Source organism: Andrographis paniculata, unplaced genomic scaffold (assembly GCF_009805555.1).
Source record: "Andrographis paniculata isolate CXL003 unplaced genomic scaffold, ASM980555v1 Contig60END, whole genome shotgun sequence".
In the NCBI taxonomy this organism is placed as follows: Eukaryota; Viridiplantae; Streptophyta; class Magnoliopsida; order Lamiales; family Acanthaceae; genus Andrographis; species Andrographis paniculata.
Genome location: NW_026137596.1, coordinates 1,776,250 through 1,800,450, shown reverse-complemented (window position 1 = coordinate 1,800,450; position 24,201 = coordinate 1,776,250). Strand labels below are relative to the sequence as shown.

The following is a 24,201-nucleotide window of genomic DNA, read 5'->3' as shown; positions in this document are numbered from 1 at the left end:
CCGAAGGTTGTTTAAATTGGCAGAATTTTTTTTGAGCTTATTCTAATTAATAACAAATAAACATAGAGTTTAAGGTGTTTTGGGTGCTCATAGCTATGTTTTCTAGTGGTATGACATAACTGTAACTCTCTCTGAATCAGTATAATAAAATCTATCTGGTTCCTGCCCGTGGACGTAGGTTGACACACCGTTACTGAATCACGTAAAACATTTGTATTCTTTATTTACTTTCTTTCTCGTTTTCTTATAACAAGTGGTATCAGAGCTATATCTGATTGATTGAAGATGTCCTCGTATAAGTTTGATATGGAGAAGTTTAATGGGTCGAATGACTTCACGTTCTAGAAAGTCAAGATGAGGGCACTTCTGGTTTAACAAGGATGTGCGGCTGCGTTTGCGGGAGATAACAAGATTCCTAAAGACACGAATGAGGAGATAAATAAAGATATTTTGGCAATGGCTCATTATGTGATCTTGTTGCCGGTAACTGATAAGGTGTTACGAGAGGTTGTAGATCAGACAACGGCTTTTAAGTTATGGAATAAACTGTCTGAAAAGTACCAAAACAATTCTCTCACGAACAAACTATATCAGAAGCAACGTCTTTACACCCTCCAGATGTTCGAAAGTACTCAGGTAAATTATCATCTTGATACCTTTAACCGTGTTATTCTTGATCTTCAATGGGTTGAGGTTAAAGTAGATGATGAATATCAAGCCCTAATTTTATTGTGCTCACTACCTGGTACATATGAGAATTTTGTAGATAATGCTATAGGGTAGAACTACAATTTTTGTTAATGATATGAAAGATGCCATTATGTTCAATGAATTAAAAAGAAATGTTTCTATGGAAGAGTGTTCTAGTTCAAGCCTCTTTGCAGGTAGGAGAAGACCACATGAGAAGGGTAACAAGAATGGGAGGTCGCGTTCAAAATCAAAATCCTCTATCAAAGTTAAGTTTTATCTTTGCAAGGAGAAGAGACACGTTAAAAGGGATTGTCCACAAAAGAAGGGAAATAGAAAAGTTAATTATAGTAACAGTGGCAACAGTGCTGCAATGGTAGAAGCGGTTCTGATAATGGAGACTTTGGTAAAGTTTTGACAGCGTGTAATGCTAGTACTGCTGATTCCTGGATTATGGATATCGGTGTTTCTCACCATATGTCGTTCTCTCGTGATCTACTCACTTCTTTTAATGAGTGGAATTGAATGGTAAAGTTATGTGATGATGGGATTCTAGCCATAAAAAATAGCGGAATAGTGCAGATAAAATTGCATGACGGTATTGTTAGAAAATTTGACTGTTGGTATGTTCCTGAACTCAAAAAGAATTTGATTTCTCTTGGCACCTTAGCCAATAATAGTTTAAAATATCATGGTGAAGGTGAGTGGGTGAAAGTCTTGAAAAGTGCTTTGGTAATGATGAAGGGAAAACTGCAATATAGAATTTATTTTCTACAGGGCAGTTTAGTGATGGGAACAAAATCGGTATCCCAGTCCTTGGATAAACATGATGACAGGACAAATTTTTGGCACCGTCGATTAGGTCACATTAGTGAGCTAGTGTTGTATGTGTTGAGCAAGCATGGTTGATTTGGTGAGGATGTGATAGGTGAAATTCAATTATGTGAGGCTTATGTAAAAAGGAAGCAACACAGGGTGAGGTTTAGTAACGGTCATGACACTTCAAAAGAAATTATGGTATGTTCATTCAGATCTATGGGGTTCATTTCCGGTGAAATCGTAGGGAGGGTGTTCTTACTTTGTCACTTTCATAGATGATTAGTCGAGAAAAGTCTGGTTGTACTTTATGAAGACTAAAAATAAGGTGTTTGAGAAGTTGAAGGAGCGGAAGACCATTGTTGAAAAATGGACGGGTAAACAGGTCAAGACTTTAAGAATTGATAATGAGTTGGAGTTCTGCAACGCTCCATTTGCTAATTTCTGCAAGAAAGAATGTATAGTGAGACACCGCACTGTACGACACACACCACATCAAAGTGGAGTTGCAGAGCAAATGAACCAAACCCTCATGGTCTGTGCTAGGTGTATGCGCATATTTGCTGGCTTATCTAAGCAATTATGGGTCGAAGCAGTTAACACTGCTAGTTATATGGTTAATAGATCTCCAACAACTGTAATTGACTTAAAGACTCATCAAGAGGTATGGTCTAGTAAACCCTCTGATTACTCTAATATAAATATATTTGGATATCCTACATACGCTCATGTGAATAATGGTAAACTGGAGTTGATGGCGGTAAAATGCATATTTCTAGGGTATGCAACAGGAGTAAAAAGTTATCGACTGTGGTGTACAGAAGATAAAAATGTCGGTAAATTTCTTATTAGCACATTTGATGAATTTGCTATGCCTAGATCAATCAAATATTTTATACAAAAATAAAAAGTCAACAAATCAAATATTAAATCTAAATAATATATTTTATATTTTTTATATAATTTTTTATACGAAGAAAAATCATTTCATAAAAATAAATGCTGGAGGAAAAGAATCAATATTATTTATTAATAATATTTTTAAAAAAAAACATTAAACCAAATGGTAAGAACATTATTTTCAAAATTAAGAACTGCTGTCTAATGTTATTATTTTAAATTAACAGAAAAAAAAAAAAAATACTTTACGGGTGTGTTTGTTTGAAGGATTTTGGTGGATTTCCACTATTCATCTAATTTTTTCCCCCCAAAAATATCAAATCAAACACCTATTTTTCATTTTTTATATTATACTAAAAATCAATTTTACATTCAAAACATCACATCAAACCCTATTTATATCACATCATACAACTATTCAAATTCAAAATTTTTACTATTCAAATCCCAACTCAAAATCCAAACCCCCAAACAAACACACCCTACATATATAGACATACTCATAAATTCAATGTATCCGATTGATTACATACACACATAATAAAAATATACATTATTATTATTATGTAGGTATATATCACCGTTTTTAGTTTACCTTGAAAGACAGACCCTTCACTTAACAGAGTGGGCGCCGCATAAAAATAAATACTTTTTTCAACTGTAATAATTATTACATAGTACTATATGTTTGTGAGTAAAATTTTCTACGATTTGACACTATTTTTATTTTTATATGTCTATAACTAATATATTTTTATTTTCTTTTAAAAAATTACTTCCTCCGTTTCAAACAAATGCATCATTTATTTTTGACACTAGTTTTTAAGTAGATAGTATTAAGTAGAATCATTTAAAAATTAGGTGATATAATGGAGAGAGAAATATATTTTTTATTTTTTTTATTTAAATAATGTGAAGGGATAAAACGTGGGGTAGAGATTAATTATAATTAATTATTTCATATTTTAGAAATTTTGCAGCGTGTTTAGGACGTACCAAAAAAGAAATATTCCAGGATGTTTGGGACAAATAGAGTATTAAATAAAAACATATTTAACAAATATAAATCTAACTTAATTAACTAAATAATATACAACACGTGTGACTCACTTAAAATCTCTTTATTTCTACCTCTCTCTTAAAAAAAAATAAATATTTTTATCTATATTTAAAACTACACATATTTTATAAAATTTATTTATATTAATTATAAATAAGTATAAAATTTTATTCTCTACAAAATAATATCCATATTGCATATATTTTTTAATTGTTATATAATTTTTAAGTATTTAAATATATATTTTAATTTTTTTAATCATATGTATTAAATTTACTTTAAATATTAATTATATAAAAAAATAATATAATAATATAATAATTAATTATTATTAACTAATTAAATATCTTCACCTTAAATACGGTGTTTCTGATCAAATAATTCAATTGCGATGGAACAGAAGGAGTATAATTTAGTATATAATTTAATTTATTTATAATTTCATTATTTATTATCTTAATAAATAATAATTTAATTTTTACTATTTTTTTTTTATCTATCTCACTATTTTATTACTCTATCATTGAGAAAGTATCAATTTCAATTTCATATTTTTTATTAACTGTACCATTTTTTTTAATATTACAGATATTTTTATAATTTATAATAAATTATATAAATATTATTTTTATATTATATAATACTAATAAAATTATCTTAATTATTTATATTTTATTCATATAATCATATATCAATATAATATTGATATTCTTAGGGTATGTTTGTTTGAGGGATTGGATTTTTTTTTTACTATTCATCTAATTTTTTGTCCAAAAAATATCAAATCAAACACTTAATTTTCATTTTTTTATATTATACTAAAAATCAATTTTACATTCAAAACATCACATCAACACCTATTTATATCACATCATACAACTATTCAAATTCAAAATTTTTACTATTCAAATCCCAGCTCAAAATCCAAACCACCAAACAAACACACCCTTACTATATCAATATAATATGAATATAAGGTTGTGTTCGGTACAGAAATTAGGGCAGAGAAATATAAATTGTATCATTTCTCTTATTTGTTTGAGTCAGATAAATGAAACTTGGGAAATAAATCATTTTCATTTATGTGTTTTCATTTATCTTCCATATGCAGAGAGAAATGGAGAGAAATGATGTTGCAGTATATATATTTTTTAATTTTAATTTTTTTCTGTACTATTAAATTTTTATTAATTTTTAAAAATTATATTATTTTAATTTAAAAAAAAAAATTTAATTTATTTTTAAAGTATTTAATTTTTACGATATTTTAAAAAATTGTACTAAAATATAATCTTAAAAAATATCGTACATAATTTATAGTTTTTTTTTTAAAAAAATTACCAAAAATATTTTTCATGAATTCTCATTCGTTAAAACTCTCTTTTTATCGGGTTAATCATCTATTTTTATTTGCTCATTCATATATCTGTATTTTTTTTAGATTTCTCAAATGAATTCTCGATTTTATCAAACAAGAGAATTAATTCTCATTATCTGCTCAATTTTATTTCTCTCTAGTTTTATTATCTACTATTGTTTCTTTGTAATTCCATTTTCTATGCACGCCCGTTGAGAGATGAAGAAATTATTAAATTTTTAATAATTTTTATACAACATTTGTTTTTATTTATTTATTATATTTTTATATTAAAATATTATTATCTTTTACACTGATTGCGTTTGGATATTGATGGATAAAAAGTACCAATTGAGGGAGTAGGATATATACAAAGACTCTTCAAACACACTTCAAACACAAGTATTTGAAAATTTTGAAAAATTTAATTATATATTCTATAAATATTTATATATTTAATGTAATATGATTCTATTTGAATAGGAATTTTTGAAATTTTTTAAAAAAATTTAAATAATAAAAATTTAAGATAAATATAATATTTTTATAATAAATATCTTTAATATAATATTTTTTTAAAAAAATTTGATAATACTATTAAAATTTCAAAAGTATCTGTATAAACATAACCCCAAGTGTACTTATTACTGCCCTAAGAACAGACAGAGGAATGTACGAAACCGTCGGCCCATCATCATTATCACCACACCGCTGTCCGAAACCCCAAAATGGCCGACGAATCGATAATCCATCGAATCCAGACAGACCCAAACCCTCTTCTCCCCTCCCGTCCCCTCCCTCCTCCACAAATTGAAACATTTCAAAAAATTGAAACCCTCAACAGTAGATTAGAGTAGATGCGTATAATTATTAATGGAAGAAAGAATTCTATTTCTATATTTGTCGTGCATGCATTTTGTTCGCCCCTCTGTTTTCGCCTGCATGCACACCCCTTTTCTCTCTCCTCACTCGCTTTCTCTCTCTTGATATATAGATATATATATATATCCTTTCAGTGTCTCCCCTTCATCCCCTGTCTTCTCTTTTTTTCTTTTTTGGATTTTTTTTTTGGGGTTTCTATTTTAATCAATCTGTTGTTTTTCTGGGCGTGTGTCGGAATTGGGGCACCGACCACCGACTGCCGCCGTCGGAGCTGTTTGATTTATTTTCTTTCTCAATCTGGGGTTTCCTTTGTTTCTCGGTTTCATTTTCCCCCTTTCGATTGGAGATTTACAGTTTGGGGATACGGATTTTTTGCTTCTAGTTAGCATGCGGACGTCGGGTTTTGCGGATTCGAACGAGGTGGATTGAACGATGGTTTCGTTTCCTCTGCAGTGAAGTCGCTGAATTTCATCTTGGGAATCGCAGCGGTTTTGATTATCGATTGTTGTCTAATTCCTTCGATCTGCGTCGGGAAGATTTGATTTAATTGAATCTCGATTGGGTGGTTTCTAGGGTTTTGACTTCGATTGTTCTGCTTCTCTTGATTTGGGGGTTTAATCAAATGGGGTCGAAGAACTGCATGAACGAGGCGTGTCGCGCTACGACGTCGTCTGATTGGAAGAAAGGCTGGGGATTGAAATCCGGCGCATTCGCTACACTCTGTGTCAACTGCGGGTATTCCCAATTTCAACATTCTCCCAAATTTCAAACACATCCGTTGATCTTAGTTTTTGGATTCCTTCAAAATAGCATGTCGGATTGTTTTCCTATATTTAGGATATACCTAAATTTCAAATTCCTGAGTCAACATTTGTCTCTCTTTACAATCTGCATATGCTACAAAAGGGGGAACTGTTTTCTGTGATAGGTTTGGGATTCTTTTCATGTCTGATTCTTTCTATGCTAATCTACAAAACTGCTTGTGTTTCTTTGTAGCTTGAACATTCATATATATGATAATCATGGAGGATATTCTGAGGCCTTTCGATTGTATCGTCTGTTAAAGTGAAGAAAATGTGTTGAAACTTGAATTTGGGGTTTGCTTGTGATTGGATTGACTTAACTTTCTTCTCATGATTTCAGATCTGCCTATGAGAATTTTGTATTTTGTGAGACATTCCACTCGGAGGAGTCCGGTTGGAGGGAATGTAAACTATGCCGGAAGGTGATGAACTGGTTAATTTTTTTGTAGGTCTTTTATAAATGACTTGCCTTGTTTTTCTCTGAAGACTGTATTTTGACATGGCAGCTTATTCATTGTGGATGTATTGCTTCGAAGAGCCTATATGAATTCATGGATTTCGGGGGTATTATGTGCCAGAGCTGTTGTTCTAAGCGTTTGGAAATTCGTCCTGTGCTGCCAATACAGGTTATAGCCCCACTCGAGCCTTAACTGTGCTTCTAATAAATTTTCATTCAGGTTTTGGATGATCATACTGTAGAGATAATTTCAGGAGTTCATTGAAAATGTTATCTAAAAAGTATCAAAGATCTTCGTATAGAGTATCTTAAGTATGTTCTTGCTAATTAATTCAGTTACCCGAATCCAACACACCACTTTGAAGTTAAATGGGATTTTATTGGAAATTATATTACGAAAATATCAAATTTCTTGATATAAGTTATCTTTAAGTATGTTCTTGCTTGTTAATTGAGTTGTCCTTATCCAACTCACGACTTTGAAGTTAATCTGGAGTTCATTGAAAATCTTATCTAAAAACTTGTCAATGATCTTTATATAAAGTATCTTCAAGTATGTTATTGCTAGTTAATTGAAGTAATCTGCTCCTTTATTACTTTCTAGTCCCACGAAATCTGTTAATCTATTTCCCTATATGTAGAAATTACTTAACTGGTTATGCTTGCGCTATTCTTGCAGGTTCCAAGTGACATTCCCAAAATCACATTAGTAGCAAACGGCATCAAAGATGTGCATCATGTGCCCGTCGAGAATAGAGTTAATGATGACAACAAATTCAGCACCGAGAGGCTTATGCAGCTGACCAAGGCTATACGCGTCAACGATGTGGCTTCGGCCCTTGAACAACATAAACGGAGTGAGCTTTTGGTCAAACCACCCGTTGAAAGCAGTCATCGCGTACCAAACCTCTCCCAGCATTTTACTACTCCATCTCCTCTCGCCAAACCAGACAACAGACCAAAACAAGTGGTTAAGGATATGTTTGAATCTCTTTCTCAGCCATCACTGAATTTCTCTCTGACCACTGCTTTAGGTAGTCCGGCTACAGTGCAGTCTTTTTCCGGCGGGATCATCGAGAGAAATGATCAAAGCAAAGGCTCTTTCCAGCATGGACCGAAAATGCGCAATAATTATCCAAAGCCCCCAAAATCAAGCCCCGTAGCTGGTCCAGAAACAAATAAAGGACAAGCTTCACAAACGCGTGTAGCCAGGCCCCCTGCTGACGGGAGGGGCCGTAATCAGTTGCTCCCTCGGTACTGGCCAAGGGTCACCGATCAAGAATTGCAGCAACTATCTGGAGAGTATCCTTTTTAATTATTTCTTCTATTACTGTTTTCTTTTATTATTTGTGCCTTTATATTTGGATACAATTGATATATACATTGAAAAACTACATATTAGAAAAATCTTTGAAAAAATCTCTATAAATAATCATTTTTATTTTTTTGGTGTTTTTATAAAGTGTAAGGGGTTTATTTCTTGATTCTTTCATTTTTCCCCCAAAAAAATTGCAATATGCTCTCTATTGTATCTATCTTAACTTGTAATCTCTAGTTTAAAATCCAATATCGTACCATTGTTCGAGAAGATTCTAAGTGCCAGTGATGCTGGTCGTATCGGCCGACTCGTTCTTCCTAAAGCATGTGCTGAAGTGAGTTTATGCATGCATACATACACAATGTATGTATCTACTTGTGTTGATCAATGCTCATTGTTTCGGGTAAACTAAATTCTCGTGCAGGCATACTTCCCGGCTATCAACCAATCAGAAGGTATACCAATAAAGATTCAAGATGTAACGAGCAAAGAATGGACATTCCAATTCAGGTTTTGGCCAAATAATAACAGCCGGATGTACGTTCTCGAAGGCGTGACTCCTTGCATTCAAAATATGAACTTACAAGCTGGCGACACAGGTAATCTTTGCCAATGGTTGCAGATAAATTAGAAGTTTATAAGAATGATATTTTATAATCTTGAAATTATATTTCTGTCTATAGGCACACATCATTCTTGTTATGTCTGTATTGACATTCACCAGAAATGCTTTCTTGGGTTTAGTACATCAAAAAGTCTACACATTGCATTATTATACCACTATCTGTACTGTTATTGTTTATCATGTTTGAAATAGTGTGGTCAAAAAGCCGTTTTCGAATGTCTGAATATCAAACATTTGACTTGATGCTGACTCTTGCACTTTTTGAGTAATATCAACAGTTATGGCTCCACTGTAACGTTTCATTTCAAGTTTAGTCCTATTAGATAAAAGTTCAATTTGCATCATATAACCATGAGAAATGTGTGGATATTGTGATAAAATATTGTGTATATATATTCAAATTGGACTTCAATGAAATTTATGGAAATTATCTAGGATCGAGTTATAATTTATTATTTTTTCTTTTTCTCAATAATTTATCTACCCCAGTCTTAGTATATATATATTGACTAAGATCCCTATATCATGTTGTCTGTGTCATTTGATTAGTGATATTCAGCCGGAGTGAACCCACGGGACAACTTGTGATAGGTTGCCGTAAGACTGCTGAAACTGTAAGTTTTTAGCATTCTGTAGTGGATCTTATTTTTCTCCTCTCCAGGTTCTTGTTCTCACAAATTTCTGTCTTATGTTCTTTTGGTTAATGAGTAGGATGCTTCAATGACTTCCCTTCCAAATGGTGATTCTCGAGAAGGAAAACAATCCGATTACCATGCAGTATGTTGGTTGCCTACTTATTTTCTTATTCGTCTCTGTGTTTTTAATATGTCCTGATTGAGGTATTTGGTGGCTAGAATGGAGGCAAGGGGTTAGATGATTCTCGCATGACAGCATCGGAGAAGAAAAGAGCAAGAAACATTAAGAACCAGAGGCTTCATATGCACAATGATGATGCTATGGAGTTAAGAATCACATGGGATGAAGCACAGGAGTTGTTTCGTCCACCTCCATCTGCTGAACCAACTGTAGTTATGGTTGATGGCCATGAATTTGAAGAATTTGAAGTAAATAAAAAATTTATATTATTTGTAAATGTTAATTCTATATTTTGGACATAATTGGTTACAAGACTACTTTTTCAGGAAGCTCCGGTTTTTGGAAAGAGAACAATATTTGTCTCTCGACCTTCAGGGTAAGTTTTGCTTTATTTTAGTCGATTAAATTTTCCTTAACATTATTTGAAATAAACTAAATTTGACTAGCAAAAGAATTCCACATTTAGCTTTTTGATTATTAATCATATATGCATGACTTTTATATTGTTTGTATAATGATGATATACAAGCCATTAGTTATATTTTATTTTATAATCGAACCTTTATTAAATATTAGTTACATTAGTACATGATAGACAGGTTTAGTATATTCTTGTTGATTTTTTTCCATTCAGAATAGAATACTGTCCAAATTATAACAATGCCTTACACAAATTTATTAGTGAACAAGAGCAACTGGCTCAATGCGACAAATGCTTGAAATGGAGGAGATTGCCTGTGAATATTCTTCTTTCGTCAACGTGGACTTGTGCAGACAATAGTTCAGATTTGAAAAGGTCAGCAACTTTTTTTGGAATTGTTACATTTCTTGGTCATCTATTGAGGAAATGAGGAAATATATATATATATTTTCAAATTCAAGGTCTATTTTAAAAAATACTATTATTTATGGTCAAAGGAAGAAATATTAATGATATGTAATAATTATTTGTTGCAGAAGCTCATGTTCTGCCCCCGAGGAAATAAATCCTAGAGATCTTGATTTATCGAGCATTAACCATGGTACTTTCTCTTTACCACACATGATGTTGAAATCAATAATCAAAAATTTATCAGCTATATGTGTTTTTACCTGAATTATTTTTATGTTATGTTTGGTTTATAGGATTTGGAAACTGGTAGAAATATGGCTGTAGATTAAAAGAATTAATAGAAAAAACACACAACTGTGACAAAAATGAAGGGAAAACAATCATTTTCTAGAGTATTCACCATAGTGCTATTCAATCCATTTTCTGTGTCTTTTCTAGAACTGTTGTTCTATTTTATTTTGTATGTCATTTATTTGATTTTATTTCATTTTTGTACACATGTATACATATGTGTTAAAAGAATCAATATTGGTGATGTTTCAGGACAATTACATAGGCATTTTGGTCAGGTTGTATGGCTTTGTTAATTGTGATTTAGGTATAATAAAAATTTGAATTGAATTAGGTTTGGAAACAATAATAATAGATTTTTATGCTATGCTTTCAAGGGGGAATAACGTAAAAATGAGTTTGAAATATCAAATAAACATAGGGTTTATTCTCTTTGAACTTTATATTTTTGGTGTTTTGGATTTGCACTTTGGTTTATATAGTATGTGGACTTAATATTTTATGAGAGAAAATATTGTATTTTTATTGATAATTGTGAAACTTAAATAGTAAAAGAATATGTATCTCGAGCAAAGTTGGTAATGGATTCTTTGAAAGCATCCATCTCTACGATTTGTGTCATCTCCCTTTTTACCTTTTTCTTTAAAAATTCTTTGGTGTATTTGTTTTATGAGATTGTTGGAAAGAAATTTTTTTTATATGAGATATATGGGATTACTCAGAGAATAAAATACCATATTTTAATTATTTTCATAATTGATAATAAATACTAGGAACATATAATCTGTTGGTATGGTCGGACATGATATTGATTCTTGATTGTCACCAGATTTGAAGAAACGTCGAGTTTCAGAGAAGCCAACAAAAGAAGACGGCGAGCCATCAGGTCTTGATGCACTAGCAACTGCCGCAGCTCTCGGCGACAACTTACCCGACTTCGCCGCCGAGTCATCCTCCGCGGGGGCCACAACCACCCGCCACCCCCGCCACCGCCCCGGGTGCACCTGCATCGTCTGCAGCCAGCCCCCGAGTGGGAAGGGCAAGCACGAGCCGACGTGCAAGTGCAACGTCTGCCTGACCGTCCGCCGCCGTTTCAAAACGCTAATGATGCGTAAGAAGAAACGACAGTCGGAACGCGAAGCTGCCGCCGAAGTGAAGGAGGACGCCGCTTCCAATACAAAAACCGAACCCGACAGGAAAGACGCTGCTGCTGTTTCGCTCCCGAGTGCGGAAAACGGGACGAACCAGATATCGAATGCGGGGAATTCTGAAAATGGGGCGATCCGAATGGAGATTGACGGGGCGAAGAAGGACGGGGAGCTGGACTTGAATACGGACCCGGGGCTTAACCGGGTGGGTTTGGCTGCGCTGGCGAATATGTGCTCGGAGCAAAACGAGAGCGGCGGTGCCGGGGCTGGGAATGTGGAAGCTCAGCCCTGTGGAGAAAATGGAGGTGAGGAAGGAGGAGGGAATGTGGAGCAGGCGAAGGAGGGATGAAGGCGAGGCTGGTATGTTAAATTAAAACCACAGTTTGGCTTATTATTATTATAGGAGGTTTGTGTTGTTGAATTATTATATATATATAGAGAGAGAGATTTTTATTGGTTTTGGATATTTATTGGTATTATTATGAGGCGAGTTGAGTTGAGGATTGAGGGGTGGACAAGGTTTTGTTTTGGCTCTGAATTTTATGGAGTGTGTCTGTGTGTTGTTGATTGAGTTTGGACTGAACTCAACTGTTTTTTACAACTGCGATGAGTGACATGGTAATAACTCAGTAATGATTACCTTTGTTTTAAATATTTTGTTTATGGAAAATATGTTTGTTTGTTTGTTTGTTTTTTTTAAAATATTATACTATTTATATATTAATATATTTCTTACACATTCGAGTTATGATGCAGCGGTTGATTTATGAAAGATCATCATGGTGCTGATTTGGGATGTCGTGGGATTTAATCCAACTTATTCATCTGGTAGTTTAATAAAAAACAACAATAATAATAATAATAGCCCGAGGGTACAATTTGGCATTATCATAAATTGGCAAAACGTCAATTTATATATTCATTAATCAACGTGCAGATGCAGGTGCAGCACAATGGTCCCGAACACACCCGGCCCGAACCCGACAAGATCCATTCATTCTACGCTCCGGAGCACAGCGGTCTCAAACAGGCCCGGCCCGGCCCGGCCCAAACAATAGATGACCCATGGTAATTATTCCTCAACACACAGCTATAATAATATGCTATGGATCGAACTATATATGCACGTGTGTTTATTTAGGTGAATTACATATTTACTATAAATAATTAAAACCCGATATTAAAAATGTACTAAGAGGGGGAGCTAACATTCGAAAAAATACAATTGATTTACTATAGGATAATTTTGTATTGTCATATAATTAGTCAAATTTAAAAATTTTGCTATTAAAAATCTAAACAAAAACTTTACAACTCCACAACATAATTAAACCACCCCAAATATTTAAAACATAATCCAACCAAAAAATTTCCACAACTTACAAAATATCACAACGCTAGAGCAGAGTGCAATCTATTTTTTTTAGCCATTTTACAAAACTAGACAACAGCATATTTACAATAAAATGTTTTATTACCTAACTTCAGAGTGAGCTCCAACATTTGCTGGTTCTAAGCCTCATTTCTGATTACCCAACATATCAACAATTTCTACATTCTTTATATATCATCAAGATAAGTTGCAACATTCTTACTTGCCAAGTGACACTCTGATTAACACCCGGAGGATCTGCCGCTTTTTTGAAGATCCAGATGGAACTACAAGTGTATTTTCTTCCGATGGCTTTGTGGGCACGACCAAGGGTGGCGCACCTGAAAATCTAATAAAGAGCAATGAGAAGTAATGGCATATTGGCAACCAAACAGAATTTTTTATTCGAGTAGAAGTGCTCATCTCAAAGTTAATCCCATTAGCTTTTTTCTCTTCTTAAAAAAATTATAATCCAATGTTTTGCATTCAATATCAAGTTGAGTTACTTTTTAGTGCTATAATATTTTTAACCATACACAGTAATGATAATTGCACCAGACCATTCATTTCGATAATCCACAACTAGATAATAGAACCCGTTACTGGGACCAAAAAGATGCTTAGCCAATAGCCAGAAAAGATGCAATAAATTAAGCAACAATTCCTCATCTCATATCGAATTTTGATGTTGAGATATTATGTGAATTAGCAATTTGCTTGCTTGATTAGACTAAGTGAAAGAAAAATAAACAGGAGAATAATGTGATAAACTAACCAAAGCTAAATTGAGTGGCTCGAAAATAATTGAAGTATAATCACCTACAAGTATCAGCTCACTATTTGGCCATTCCTTTCCTTCACTTAACATATGAAACGCTTGCTACAAATCAGAAAACATTACCCGAAATTGTACCTCTAGCGGCGGGTTAGGTTCCTCCACTTGTCCTTCAAATCAACCTGAATAAACAACTCAGATACACAATGAGAAATTAATAATACATAGGCAAATCGCAAATGAACCCAGTGAGACACAACTAAAGTGTATCGATAAGACAAGAGTATACTCACGTCAGTTCTTCCTACAAATATGTCACGGTAGGCCATTAGGATGAACTTCCAATTTCCTTGTCCAAACCTTCAGAAAATTTAAACACTTCAATTAGCAAAGAAAGAAAACCTTGTAACAATGTATGCACTGCTAGAGGTGCTTGAAACGAGTTGAGGGTGAAAAGAAGTGGCAAATCTGAGCCCAGTAAGAAAAAATTAGTTAAGATAACTTTGATCCAGCATGAAAAACAGCAAACACAACCATGAGCGATATTGCGCGCACACACAAAAGACAAAGAGAAAAAAAATCAATTGAGGGGTTCCTCCAAACGCAAAATAAAGGAAATGGTAAACTAACTGCATGCACATACTTTTCTACTCCAGTCCTAAGAGTGTCTTCTTCCAAAGGACTCCACTTTCGTGCTTTCCTCCTCTTATAATTTTGGATTTCATGTTTCTTCAGAGGAGAAATATTTATTGTGCTTCTGCGGCGTAGCAGGGGCCTAGCCCTGGAATCTTCCGGGCCATCTTGGTGTCCACCAACTGACTCATCCTGCTGCAAACATAATCCACAGAAAGCAACATATAGCTTTGTTATTTGACCTTCATTAAAATAATTTAAATTAGGAGTGACATTGTCGATTAAGATTTAAAATATTGGAAGAAGAAAGCATAACAACAAATTTCTGAACAGCCATTTGGCCAATGCGCAGCGATAAATATTCACTTGATGATAACTATATTCAAAGAGCACATGATATGATTTAACTAATTTACACCCCACTAAAGTAGAACATGACAACTTTTACTTTCAGCTTAAAGATTGTATGTCATACATATCTTCAGAGTAAACACTTGCATGAATTAACATTGAAATCTGCAAAAGGAACATCATATACAACAAACATATAATGCTTCATGACACTTCAAACAAAGTGAAAACTGAAACTATGAATTACAAGACATTTATATAAGATTTGCAACAAACGCAATAGAGTTCAAATGAGAACTTTTGTGTTAAATTTTTTTACGAGCAACAAATATGATGGTCCAATTCAGTCATAGCCACAGTTAAAATCATTTTAGTCCTAAAGTTGGCCAAAAGTACCTCTACATTGTAACATGGAATATAATAACAGGAATAGGTGTTTTCAAATTTACAATGATAATTAAAGTCTAACTGACCAAATAAAATCAAATCCTAATGATTTACTTTCATTTCAAATGGTACAACACAAAAAGATTATTGAACCATACCATGAAACTTAAAATGCATTAATTTGAAGGTACTTATTTCATAACATGCCAGTGTCTTGTGGGAATATAAATTTAGTGTTGTGTTAAACGAAACAGATCTAGAGGCAGTTAAACTTTAAATTTTTAACTTCTCTTGTTTCCAAATTTGAATAATATCAATCGAGGCATCACCATACAAAGTAGCCTATAAACTGTTTACAGAACAAGAAAATATGCTAATATAGTGTTGTGATATGCGACATACCACATATACAACATTTCAAACAAGAAGTACCCTTGTACTTAAGAAGATCACAATGCATTACTACTTGACAGCTTGTGGAGCATCAAAACGAATCCTACAGCATCTCTATAACATGCAAGGCAATATGCTAGAAAATTTTCGAGCTATGTTTTCAACAAGTATTCTCAGTAAGGCCATCATAACATATTGAGCAACTGAAACAAGCATAGAAAATTACCTCATGAGCCCTAGACGAACTATTTTGTTCTATCAAACTTGGACCAGGCACATCCCTTGCCTTATAATCAGTAGCTTGAACAACCCCAGTATCATCCACAGCATTTAGGTTGGCTTCAGGACGATTCTCCTCTGCAGCAGCGAAACACTCTCTTTTGGAAGCAGCACCGGAGATGGCTTCAGCACAATTTGCCCCGAGAGGTTTGCTATGCTCACTTTCTCCTAAAATTCCAGACGCTGCTTCACCATGTTTCTTTTCCATAGGATCACCACATTTACGATCACTAGCAACACCAGGAATGGCCTCAGAGGATTGTAAATTATAGTCCTTGTATGATGGGCCAGCTTCCGCTTCATCGGAATCAACAATTTTAGCTCGTTTGGAATTTCTAGACCCTCTAGAACGTCTCAAACGAACAAGCTTGTTTCTGAGATGAACTTGTCCCTTTTGACTTTCTAACAAAAATAAGATAATCATTACAAAATAAAAACGTGGCATGAAAGCAAATAACTAAACATGATAGTGGAAAACAATATGTAATCCACTCATAATATTATGATTAGATCACGAGCAGTCTAAATAATGGCCCGCATCTTGCTAATCAGATGTTCTCTTTCATACAAAAGATGAACAGAACCGTGTTCTCAGATCTCTGGAATAAAAGACAAGAAGCATGTGTCTTGGAAACATATAACTTATTTCTATAGATCAATACTTCAACTAATATTAAAAATTTATCTGCTTCCCAGCTATTCTCATGCTCCCTAATCTTCCCTCACACTAATTATGTTACGACTATTTTTCCTCTTCTAAAATTTAGTTCTATGTTTATAATACATAGTTACATTCTACATTTGGGATGCGATTAATTATCCTATATTTCGTGCTAAATAATGCATGCATTTTAGGCAATAAAGGCCTTAGGCTATCAAAATGAACATGTGATCAATCATTTCTCGATCAAAAACGAAGTAACCATAACCTTACCATTGTTGACATTACAAGCATCCTCAGAGTCAGGTGCCTCATTCCTGGGAGCAACGGGATCGACACTGCCCATCCCGAGCATGCGCTGCGTAACCACGTCATTCTTCACTCTGTCAGCCACCACCTCCAGAAATGATGGCCCCAAATTCTCCATTTCTCCCTTCAGATAATCTTTCACAGCATCAACAACGTTGATCCCCTCCCTCTTCTTCATGAGTCTCTCACAAGCACCGTCATCCCAAACAGCCGCCTCGATATCATCCTTCCAAATCCACAGATCCTCCGAACTCAACCCCTCCTTCTCCATCGCCCCAATTCTCCCCCTCCACACCCTCACCACCCCCTCAAAAAACCTGAACCTTCTGCAATCGTCGTCCTCCTTGCCTTCACCCCCGCGCTCCAAAACCCTCACCGTGCACTCCACTGCCACCGCGCAATACGCGCGCTTCATGGCGTCAGAAGCCTCTTTGCCCTGCCCCTGTCGGAATTCAATTTCTTCCAATTGCTCCAACAGCTCGAGAGTTTTTTCGGAAAGGCATCGACGCGAGACGTCGGACTCGAGCTTCTTCAACAGAAGCAATTTCTTCAAACTACGTTTATCGTCTGAGAGAGGCAGGATGCGAAGCAAGGAATCCAGTGTCCCGTCGTCCAGCGGTTGTCGGAGGAGGAATTCCAGCACCCAATTCGCGACATCCGGATCGATACCCATCTACAAAACCCTAATTTTCAGCCTACGCCACTTCAATTTAGGGTTTTGCTTTGAATTGGGAATTTTATTTGTTACTAATATTATAAGTATTAGTATTATCACGGGGGAGCTGGAGACGCTCAACTTGATTCATGCTAGTTATCATATATTCATAACCATAACCATCAATGTTAAGGTTCAAATTTGATTTGAATTTTATGGGTAGGTTATAATAATACCCTAAAAATTGCACAAACAACAAGATGATATGCACAATAAAATAATAATAAAATAACATAGAAACTAAAATGAGAGCATTCTATATAAAAATAATATAAATGTGCTTTTCCGTGAATTTGATTTTTTTATTTTTATAATCATAATTTGAATTTAAATAATTATCTTATATTTTAAAAAAAATTATGATAATATCTTTTTAAAAAATGTAGCCATATTTTTGTTAAGATTTTAATTAAAGTCAATAAATATTTGAAAATAACAAAAATGTAAAAATAATTATTTTTGAAAATTTAAGTATAAATTAACGAAAACAAACAAAAGAATGTAATAAAAATAGCATATTATAAATAAGAGCTGACTAGAAAATACTAATAATTAAATATTTATCTGTTAATTTTATTAAAATTAATAATAAAATAAATTCAATAGAATTTTTTTTCTTTAGTAAATTATTTTAAAAAATATAAAAAAATTCGTAAATAATATAAAAATAATAAAAACATATAATATACTTCCTCCGTCCCACATATCATGTTCACGTTGCCGTTTCTCTCCGTCCCACATGCCATGTCATTTTCTTTTTTGAAAATAATTACACATTTAATTTTTTTTTTAAATTTTAATTAAACTAATTAGTTATCTTAATTTTAATTTATAATTATTTATATTATCGGATAATTATTTTCACTCATACATTCTTAATTATCTACTAATTACACCCCTTCTAAAATATTGTGTCTATGTAGCAAACACGGTATGTGGGACGGAGGGATCAAATTTATTTTGAAAATTATATTTTTAAGAATTATAAATTTCATTGATAAGAACACACTTTATTACTCATTCCGTCATGCAAATCTGTGCTTATTTGACCGGACATAAATTTTAATAAAATGAATAATAATTATTAATTTTTTTTATAGTAAAAAATAATACAATAATGAAATAATTTTTTATTTAAAAAAAATTAAAAATATTTTTTTATAAAAAAAAATATAAATTTGAATGATAAAAAAGAGTACTTTTTATTATTAATTTTAAAAAGCACACAAAACAAATTATAGAATGACCAATAAACTAACGGGGTCAAAATTAATTTCATAGAGGTCATATGCCCCATATATTTTCCTATATTATGTTTGACCCCCCAAAAGATTTGTCAGACACAGACGTATAGTCAATATATAATGTCCATTTTCATTGCCTCTCCGCTTCATTCTGTTCCCATTTTGAACACTCCATTCTCGTGGGAAACAAGCTGCTCAGATATTCTACATCAAATTCAGTAATCTGAGGAAATCATATCTGGTAATCTTTCACTTCTCTCAATCTACGCTGGAAAATCGCAGGAACTCGTGTATTCTTGCTTGCGTAATTAATGAGCGGAGTGGTTGTGGTAGCGGGGCAGATCTGGTGTTTAAGTTTGCTGAAATCTGTCGGAGTTCATTTTTCTTTGACCTAATGCGCTGTTCCTTTTTTGGTTGTAACTCGCTGTTGTTTGCGAACTCATTGTTCTGGATATTGTTCATATATCTGCAGGTGAGCTGGATTGGGTGAATTCTGTCCGAACATTGTTGTTGATTAGTTTTGAATTTGAAATGAGGTAGTTGAGCGTCGGACAGATAGTTCTGTTTTTGCTGTATTCGCGGTTAGCGTGAATTTGAGGAAATGTTTTGTTTGATGTGTAGATTTTAGGGATAGATCAGGGAGGAGATTGTGAAGATGATTGACGGCCAGCAGTATCAGCTGGGGACGGTTGGAGCATTGTGTCTCTCTGTCGTATCGTCAGTGTCGATTGTAATTTGCAACAAGGCGCTCATTAGTACCCTCGGCTTCAATTTTGGTGAGAGTTTTTTGTGTTCATTCATTATTCATGTAAAGATTATTGTTCTTGTGCATTCATAAATTAGTTACCTATGCTTGTTCTGGATAGATATTGGAATATATCAAACTTAAAAATCTGGACTGAATTTGATTCCCAGCTTTGATTCAAACCTAGTGTCAACATCTGTCTGACATCGCGGATTTATTCACTGGAAGTAGTCTAGTGTCCAGATTCATTGATTAAATGAATAGCTTGGTGGATGTTGTTTTGTACATTGATTCTGTATATTCTATTAACCTTCCAAATTCAGTTGAAAAAATCTCGAAGTCTTGATGTTATTAACAACCATGCTTCCCTTTCATCTTCCTTCGTCAGCTACAACACTGACTAGCTGGCATCTTCTCGTCACATTCTGTTCTCTTCATGTGGCTCTATTAATGAAATGGTTCGAGCACAAGCCTTTTGATCCAAGAGCTGTTATGGGATTCGGAATACTGAATGGAACATCTATTGGACTTCTAAATCTTAGTTTGGGCTTCAACTCTGTTGGTTTCTATCAGGTTTTCTCATTTTCCCAGCTCTTTTTCATTCAATACATTTTCACCTAGCATTGATTCTATGTGTCTTTATCAGTCGTAGACTCTTTTCTTGTTATTCTCTCATCTTTGTAACAATTCAATCTGTGTGTACACTTATCCCCCCCAAAGTTAATGTTTCATTGTTTGTGGATTTCAGATGACAAAATTGGCAATCATTCCATGCACAGTCTTCTTAGAGACATTGTTTTTCAGGAGAAAGTTCAGGTTAGCCCCTTTCATCAATTTGTTAAGTAGATTGAACCTTGCTTGCATTCTAACACTCAGATGGAGCATGCACCAGTGCAAGAATTTTTTAGTCCCGCTATACTGTTGTAGGTTGAGGGAGAGGCATGCTATGCTTTATCAATGTATTAAGTTTTTGGTTTGTTAAAAAGAAGAATTAGATTTGTGCAGAATGCTCTCGTGAATTCGTGCATATATTATGCCTTTAATGATTGTATATTTATAGACAGCAAGGCTTTTTTTTTTTTCTCTCTCGTACTTTTGCAATTATTTTTGTATTAAGTCTCTTGTTGTGAGTTGTCTATTTTTGTGAAACATACAACTACTAATGGCTTGCTTACCTTTTCAGTTAGGCCCTTAACTTTGTGAATTTGTTGAGGCATATTATATTTCATCTATATATTAAGTGTGGCTTTGTCAAAATACAAGAATTAGAAGCTAGTTATGTGAGTATTACAACTAGTAATGTCTTGCCTTCAGTTCTTAACTTCTGAATCTTCTTGTATGCACTCTGTGAAATCATCGCATGACGTCTAGATTGAGAAAAGCATAACTAGTTTAGCTGTTATTTCATCCTCAACGGAAAAATGATATTCATGTAATAGCATAGCTTCCAAATGTTCTTCAAATTTACAACATATATGCAATATTTTCTGTCTTAAAAACTAGCCTAACCATCACACTCGTACCTAAATCAATTTGAAATTAACATCTAGCAGATGTGTTTTGGATTACAACCATTTGCGACCCTTATCATTTATTATTGTTATTATTATTATTTTTTCCATTCTACACACGTAGATGTATTTTTTTGTGTATGCCTGTTTCTTTTTTTGTCAGCTAACACTTTCGTATTATCCATATGCAGTAGGAATATCCAGCTTTCACTTACTGTTCTTCTACTCGGTGTTGGAATTGCGACGGTGACCGATTTGCAGCTGAACATCTTGGGTTCCATCCTTTCTCTTCTTGCTATCTTCACAACATGCATCGCACAAATTGTATCCTTTTTTAATTCATCTTTATTATTTTACAAAAGTGAAGAATATATATATATATATATATATTGGTGGAACAAAATAACTTGCTTGTTAGAGTAAGAAAAATGTTTCAATATTCACTTTGAAATTAAATTGAGGCAGTTCTTTTTTTATGATGTTTTTGGTATTCAAGATTTAAATGGAAATGTACACTCAGTTTCAAATTAACAGCATGAAATCTCTCTAGAGCTCGAATTCATCCCATGGTAATATGAATGAATTCTGTTACTTTGACTTTACATTATTATTATTATTTTTATGATTTGGTGCAAAATCGAAATTCTCGTAGATGTAAACCATGTGTGGTCTTTATTTCTACAGTTTGTCCTTAACTTTGACTATGCTTAGATGACGAACACCATCCAGAAGAAGTACAAGGTTTCGTCGACTCAACTCTTGTATCAATCCTGTCCTTACCAGGCAATGACATTGTTCGTTACCGGGCCATTTGTGGACGGGCTTCTGACTAACCAGAATGTCTTCGCATTCAGTTATACACCTCAAGTGCTGGTGAGAATCGAAATCCATATTTTCTTCTCCCCGTCCCCTTCCACATTACCGAATCAATATATAGCTATAACTTATTGGACCCAACGTGATTTGTTAAACGAGTCGACTGAGCTTGAGTATCTGTTGTTCGAGCTCAACTTGAACATGCTATCGATACATATTCGACTCGGCTCGTTTAATATTCGAGCTAAAATGGTGACTTAATTTCAAGCTTGAGCTTGATTTCTAAAGCTCGAACTCAAGTTTGACTCGAATATCATAAATATTATATATATGTTAATATATAAATTAAATAAATATAAGTATATTTACAATTTATTATAATAAAAAATTCTAACATAAAAATTAATATACTTTATACTAATATATAAAGTTATACAAATATATTATAACTAATTAATTCAATCGAGCTACACACAAGACGAGCATGAGCTTGGCTCATTAACAAAAATAATAACTCTTGAGTTCGATTTCGGCTCGTTTATCTTTATATTCGAGTCGAATCGAGCTTGGCTCGCGAGCTATTCAGTTTATTTAACGGCTCTATATACAGCATGCATGGGTTTTACAGGTTGTTATTTCTGTGGGCAGGCATTCGTGGTCCTGTCGTGCTTGATATCAGTTTCCGTCAACTTCAGCACGTTCTTAGTCATCGGGAAGACTTCGCCGGTTACTTATCAGGTGTTGGGGCATTTGAAGACGTGCCTTGTTCTGGCATTCGGGTACATACTCCTGCAAGACCCGTTCAGCTGGCGCAACATCTTGGGAATATTGGTGGCTGTAGTCGGGATGGTGCTGTACTCGTATCACTGCACTGCGGAGGGCCAGCAGAAGGCTGTTTCCGAAGCATCGTCGGCGCATGCACATGCATCTCACGTGATGATTAACCCCAACCTCTCCGTTCTTTCTATTTGTTACTTATCCATTTGTGCTTTGCTGACATTGGTTGTTCTGTGTGTGTTCATTCCTCCTTTTCTCCAGGCGAAAGAGACCGAATTGGATCCTCTGTTGAGTGTCGAAAATGGAGGCGGTGTTTTGGCCGACGGCGGCGCTGCTGCGGCGGTGACGGACTTGACGTGGAATTCGGATAAGGATTTGAAGGCGTGAAAGTATGGAAGGTATGTGGATGATTTAGATTCAGTTGCTGGTTTCGCTTTATATACATAACATACATATTTATATGTTAGCACGTGTGTGATTGGAATTATAAATGTGTTTTTGTTACAAGTCATGGAAAAAGCGCAATTTGTGGCGAGGGGTAAAGCTGTGTATATGTTGTTTGGGTAATTGGGTTGGGATTTTGTAACGGATTTTTTCAATTTCTGGGAAGTCAATTTTGATTAAGGGTGAAGTACATTTATTTATTTATTTTTGGTTTTTTCTTTTCTCTTTTTATGTCTTTTTCCATTCTTACTATTATTATTGTTATTTGGATAGGTTGTAATTTTAGCGATATTATTCATGTAATTTATTTCTATGGTTTTGGATGAATAATTTGTTTGATTGTTTTGAGAGTTTTTTGCATTTTAAATGTAATGAAATTAAAAAATATTGACCTAATATTAATAATGTTTTAAATTTAAAAATATATATTAAGCATTTTAAAATAAAAACAAAAAGTTAACAGAATATGCTTTTAGGAAGAATTGTTTAAATAATAAAATGAAAAGAGATTGTTTGGTTTTACTTCGAATTAAAGATTTGTTCAATTAATATTATAAAAAACTAGTACATATATTTATACAAAATATATATATTTATCAATTGTATATAAAATATTATTTTCATATTATAAATATAGTTTTTGCATGTTTGAAACACTTCAACCCAAAATACAAAACAAACACACTCATATTTTTAATAATAAAAAAGATATTAACTTTTTTCATAAAACATTATATAAAAATACTAATTAAATCAAAATCAAACGCTCGAAATTCAAATTCAAATAAACCACACAA

At 33.6% G+C, this 24,201-nt stretch overlaps 3 protein-coding genes across 10 annotated transcripts; 2 read left to right on the top strand and 1 right to left on the bottom strand.

Annotated features, from left to right (window-relative positions):
* Nucleotides 1-5,509: 5,509 nt before the first annotated feature.
* LOC127259332 (B3 domain-containing transcription repressor VAL1-like) lies at nt 5,510-13,760 on the top strand. Of its 4 annotated transcripts, XR_007840485.1 has the most exons (17): nt 5,510-6,190; nt 6,276-6,437; nt 6,846-6,927; nt 7,012-7,131; nt 7,642-8,264; nt 8,518-8,614; nt 8,705-8,879; nt 9,455-9,519; nt 9,617-9,682; nt 9,760-9,969; nt 10,048-10,097; nt 10,404-10,517; nt 10,679-10,743; nt 11,674-12,352; nt 12,749-12,820; nt 12,930-13,060; nt 13,640-13,760. XR_007840485.1 is itself a non-coding variant. In XM_051286593.1 (13 exons), the coding sequence occupies exons 1-13, from the start codon at nt 6,325-6,327 to the stop codon at nt 12,339-12,341; spliced, it is 2,448 nt and encodes an 815-aa protein (XP_051142550.1). In that variant the 5' UTR covers nt 5,511-6,324; the 3' UTR covers nt 12,342-12,644. The 4 variants fall into 4 exon arrangements, 1 of the variants encoding a protein (XP_051142550.1); XR_007840483.1 differs by having other exon boundaries at nt 5,511-6,437; XR_007840484.1 differs by lacking the exon at nt 12,749-12,820 and having other exon boundaries at nt 5,511-6,437.
* On the bottom strand, nt 13,317-17,994 carry LOC127259334 (uncharacterized). 5 transcript variants are annotated; one of them, XM_051286599.1, is made up of 6 exons: nt 17,117-17,994; nt 16,130-16,584; nt 14,783-14,964; nt 14,433-14,499; nt 14,266-14,321; nt 13,317-13,705 (listed from the first exon to the last, which is right to left on the bottom strand). In XM_051286599.1, the coding sequence occupies exons 1-5, from the start codon at nt 17,823-17,825 to the stop codon at nt 14,280-14,282; spliced, it is 1,455 nt and encodes a 484-aa protein (XP_051142556.1). In that variant the 5' UTR covers nt 17,826-17,994; the 3' UTR covers nt 13,317-13,705; nt 14,266-14,279. The 5 variants fall into 5 exon arrangements, with proteins under 5 accessions (XP_051142556.1, XP_051142552.1, XP_051142555.1 ...); XM_051286595.1 differs by having other exon boundaries at nt 13,317-13,713; nt 14,783-14,967; nt 17,117-17,992; XM_051286598.1 differs by having other exon boundaries at nt 14,278-14,321; nt 14,783-14,967; nt 17,117-17,992.
* Nucleotides 17,995-19,219: 1,225 nt separating this feature from the next.
* Nucleotides 19,220-23,625, top strand: LOC127260126 (UDP-xylose transporter 3-like). The gene is made up of 9 exons (XM_051287805.1): nt 19,220-19,352; nt 19,584-19,647; nt 19,733-19,887; nt 20,245-20,429; nt 20,605-20,672; nt 21,559-21,691; nt 22,079-22,240; nt 22,832-23,116; nt 23,222-23,625. The coding sequence occupies exons 3-9, from the start codon at nt 19,767-19,769 to the stop codon at nt 23,345-23,347; spliced, it is 1,080 nt and encodes a 359-aa protein (XP_051143762.1). The 5' UTR covers nt 19,220-19,352; nt 19,584-19,647; nt 19,733-19,766; the 3' UTR covers nt 23,348-23,625.
* The last annotated feature ends 576 nt before the right edge of the window (nt 23,626-24,201 follow it).